This window comes from Chrysochloris asiatica, unplaced genomic scaffold (genome assembly GCF_000296735.1).
Source record: "Chrysochloris asiatica unplaced genomic scaffold, ChrAsi1.0 scaffold00031, whole genome shotgun sequence".
Lineage (NCBI taxonomy): Eukaryota > Metazoa > Chordata > Mammalia > Afrosoricida > Chrysochloridae > Chrysochloris > Chrysochloris asiatica.
In genome coordinates this window covers 19504594-19508806 of record NW_006408549.1, presented here as the reverse complement: position 1 = coordinate 19508806, position 4213 = coordinate 19504594, and the positions used below count along the sequence as shown (strand labels likewise).

General features: G+C 36.8%; 1 protein-coding gene across 1 annotated transcript in view; it reads left to right on the top strand.

The window, feature by feature from the left end:
* Positions 1-4213, top strand: part of CNBD1 (cyclic nucleotide binding domain containing 1) — a 683582-nt gene that overhangs the window by 52282 nt on the left and 627087 nt on the right. The window contains exon 3 of the mRNA XM_006859260.1: positions 1374-1487. Within this exon, the coding sequence (XP_006859322.1) occupies positions 1374-1487 (114 nt within the window). The remainder of the gene's footprint in view (positions 1-1373; positions 1488-4213) is intronic.

Below are 4213 nucleotides of genomic sequence, written 5' to 3'. Positions count from 1 at the left end.
ATATATATATATGTAGCACATTGTTTACCAATTCAGAAATTTCATGTGCATAATCTTGTGCCATTAGTTATGTTGTGTAATCATCACCAATATCTGTTGTATTTGCATTTTTTTCCATGGATCTATACATGACTGCAAATAAGAATGACCTGGAGGAAAATATTTAAGGAGATTATGCTTTACTAAGTCTAGTAAAGGATCAGAAACCTTTATATAGAAAAAATATGTCAAATGATTCTATTGATTTTTGTGTTTGGACTAACAAATCTGTATTTCAGACCTAAGCTATTTCTCAGGAGATTTTTCATAAATTATCACAAAGATTCAAATAAATATGTTGCTGTTAAGTGCCGTTGACTCTGTTCTGACTCATGTCAAACCCATATAAGGTTTTCAAGGAGCAGCTGGTGAATTCGAACAGTCTTTAGTAATGTACCTATGTGATTCAGTGTATACATATTTTGTGAGTGGGGAGTGCAATGGCTCCATACTATAAGTACTGCAATGTGAACCACAAGATTGGCAGTTCAAGCTGACCAGCCGCTCTACAGGAGAAAGATGAGTCTTTCTGTTACTGCAAAGATTTAACAACTCAGAAACTCTATACAGAGTTGCTATGAGTTGGAACTGACTTAAAGACACTTAACAACAACAATTTTGTGAATAATTATGAGATACTATGATGTTGTTTGTTGTTGTTGTTGTTAAGTGCCGTCGAGTTGGTTCCGACCCATAGCGACCCTGTACAGGGTTTCCGAGGGTGTAAATCTTTACTGGAGTAGAAAGCCTCATCTTTCTCCTGCGGAGCGGATGGTAGTTTTGAACTTGTTTAGTGCCGTTAAATTGGTTTCAATTCATAGTAGTCCTGTATAGGGTTTCTGAGAATTGGCTGGTAGATTTAAACTGCTGACTTTGCAGTTCAAATGACCTTGTGGTCCTGTGCTTACCTTACAGTGCCACACCAGGACTCCTATGAGGCATATAATAGAAGTCCTTTAATGATAGAAATAAATGTTTTAAGAAGGTTAAACTTTTGAAAAATTAGGTTTTAATATTGCCATTGCCATAAATTTGCCATTTTAAAAACCATTTCTCACTAAGACAGACTATGGGCAATATTTGTGGTTGTTAAGTCTTATCAAGTCAGTTCCAACTCACAGATAGCAATCCTGTAGAGGGTTTCTGAGGCTTTAAATTTTTGAGAGGAAGCATTTTTAGAGCACAGCATATTTATGTTCCTAATTTTTATCATTTGCTTTATAACCTAGATAGTAAAGAATTAAACCGTATGTATTGGGTTGAAAATATTTTCCTTGGAAGCTGTTATTCCCATGACACAATTTAATTTCCTCTTTTTTCTCTCCTTTTTTTAGCAAGACTTCTTGCAATATTTCAGCTGCTCACAACACCTTTTTGAAGCAATATCCTAACATATTTGTGCAGAAAAAAATAAGGCTGCCTAAACTTACCAAACTGAAGTCACAAAGGTAATGATGTTGTCTTTTGAAAGCTCATTTGGCATGTGTTATGTATGACAAAACAAGTAGAACTCAAAAATGAGAAGTATTTGATCAGTTTTTAGCACTCAATGCTAGGGAGCAACCTTGAAAACAGATGGGTATTGGTAGGTAAGGATAAATTACTTTCCTTATTGAACTGAAATATCTGTCAACTGCTATACAGCATAGTCATTCAAACATTTTGAAAGAATTTTTGTTGATGTTTTATTGACAAATATTGAATTTATGAAAGGACTTAATTATTCTATAGAGTTTCATGAGGAACTTTCTCATGGAAATATAGGTAGTCCCTGGGTTCTGAACCTCTAATTTACAGACAATTTATAATTACCCTTTTATGTATGCAACTCTGTCCTCCTTTTGAAACAATTGCAACAATCCCTACTTGCAACAAATTTTTATAAGAATCACTTTCACTTACAGCAAGTGAAGCTTTTAAATCATTAAAAGGCTTTGAATGATGCATGGAGGGGATTGTAACCATGGCAGTGTAACGATATACTATAGGACGAATGTAAAGCTAATGTTCTTCCATGTAAACTATCACATAATTCATAATAAAAAACAGTTTTGAAAAAGGCTTTGAGCCTTTTCTTGCATTAAAGTATGACTAGGTAAGAACTGTATGCCCCTGTTTCTACTTAACAAAACTACTTGAAAACTCACTTAAGAATGGAGCTTGTTCATTATTTCTGACAATCTGTAGTCAAAGTTTGTGGGTAGTGGATATTTGTATTTGTAATGTATCAAGAAGTGAATGACTAAGTTAGAGGGCTACTGAAAGGCATTTGAGAAGTTTATTATTGGGCTCCGGATTCTATGTGGACATATATTTAAATATGTTTTATGTAATTTCAAAGGCACAGAATGATACTACTTACATGTGCTGCGGAAAGAGAGACTGCCCTTCTTCTAATGTGTTGTCTCATCATCATTCTCCTCTAATCATTCCTAACCCGAGTGGAAATGTAAGGTTCTTATGTCAGTATAGCATCAGATACAAAACCACTTTTGGAAATCATTCCCATAGACATTCCTTGGACATCTTATTTTAGAGATGCAACTTTCTCCCCCAACACTCAAAGAGAATTGGTTTGATCATCATCTTGACACTCCACTGCATTTGTCCCTGATTGTTCCTCTGCATGACTTCTTTTATTCCCTTACCTGTAAGATTGTACTCCATTTATGTATTTCCTACCTTAGCAGATAGAATGACACATAGCTGAGACTAACAACTGTGTTTTGCTTCATGTTGTTGTTGTTAAGTGCTGTCGAGTTGGTTATGATGCATAGCAACCCTATACAGAGTTTCCAAGGAACTGCTTGGTGGGTTTGAACTGCCAACCCTCTGGATCGCAGTCCAGTGCTGATTCTACAGTGCCACACCAAAAAGTCCATAGGATCTCTGTTTGCAGGCTCTGGATAAGAGAGTTGATGCTGAATATGTTTTTATTTATTTATTTACATTAACAGCATAAAGCTAAAAATTCAAACAAATGAATGTAAACTACGTAAGGTGGCTTCAGAAAGTTCATGGAAAAATTGAGTAAAAAGAGAATGGATTTTTTTTTTTTTTTTAAGTTTTTGTTGTGAGGTTTGCATGGGATAACATTAGCTTTACACTCATCCTATCATATTTCATTTCACTGCAATGATTGCAGTCCACTCCATGTATCATCATATAACCCCAAAGGGTATACCACACAGGCCTGCCCCCCTCCCCCTAGCCGCCAGCACACAGCGCGTCTCCCTCGCTGAGTCCAGTGTCTCCAGCTGCTCCATCTGCCCACATCATCTTCTCTGTCTCCATCTCTGGCTTCACTGCCTCTCTGGGTAGGGTCCTGTTCTCTGCTCTTCTCACTTGATGGTCACAGGGACCTTCACTCCTGGGCTGCAAAATCAATCACTCTCCTCCTTTTGTCAAAAAACATTTACCTCTACATTTCCTAACCTCACAGTCAGACCTGATGGCGATTATTCACCATTGTAGCACAAGAATCGTATCCCCATTTCCTTTCACCAGCCTGGTCCCAACAAACTGGAAATCATTCAGTGGTGATTCTACCTTCCCTTGTTCCATTGATCAATGTATCTTTCATTGTACCAGTACCAGGCTGTTTTGACCAGTGTAGATGTGTAGTAGATTTTGAAATCAGGGAGTGAGAAGCTTCCAACCTTGTTCTTCTTGAGCAGTGCTTTGCTTATCCTGGGTCTCTTTCTTTTCCATATAAAGCTTGTAATTGTCTTTTCCATCTCTTTGAACAATGTCACTGGAATCAGGATTGGGATTGCATTATATGTGTATATTGCTTTGGGTAGTATTGACATTTTCACAACTGTTGAGACTTCCTATCTAGGAACATGGTATGTTCTTCCACTTTTGTAAGTCCCTTTTGGTTTCTTATAGTATTGTTTTGTAATTCTCTTTGTGTGGGTCCTTTGTTTCTCTGGTTACGTTTATTCCTCAGTATTTCTTCCTTTGGGCAGCTATTGTAAATGGTATTTCTTTCTAATGTCTTTTTCAGGGATGTCATTGTTGCTATAGAGGAATCCAACTGATTTTTGGATGTTGATCCTATATCCTGCCACTTTGCTGAATCTTCCAATAATGTCTAATAGCTTTTTTACTGAGTCTTTGGGGTTTTCTATGCATAGGATTATACCATCTGCACAGAGAGAGTTTTATTTCC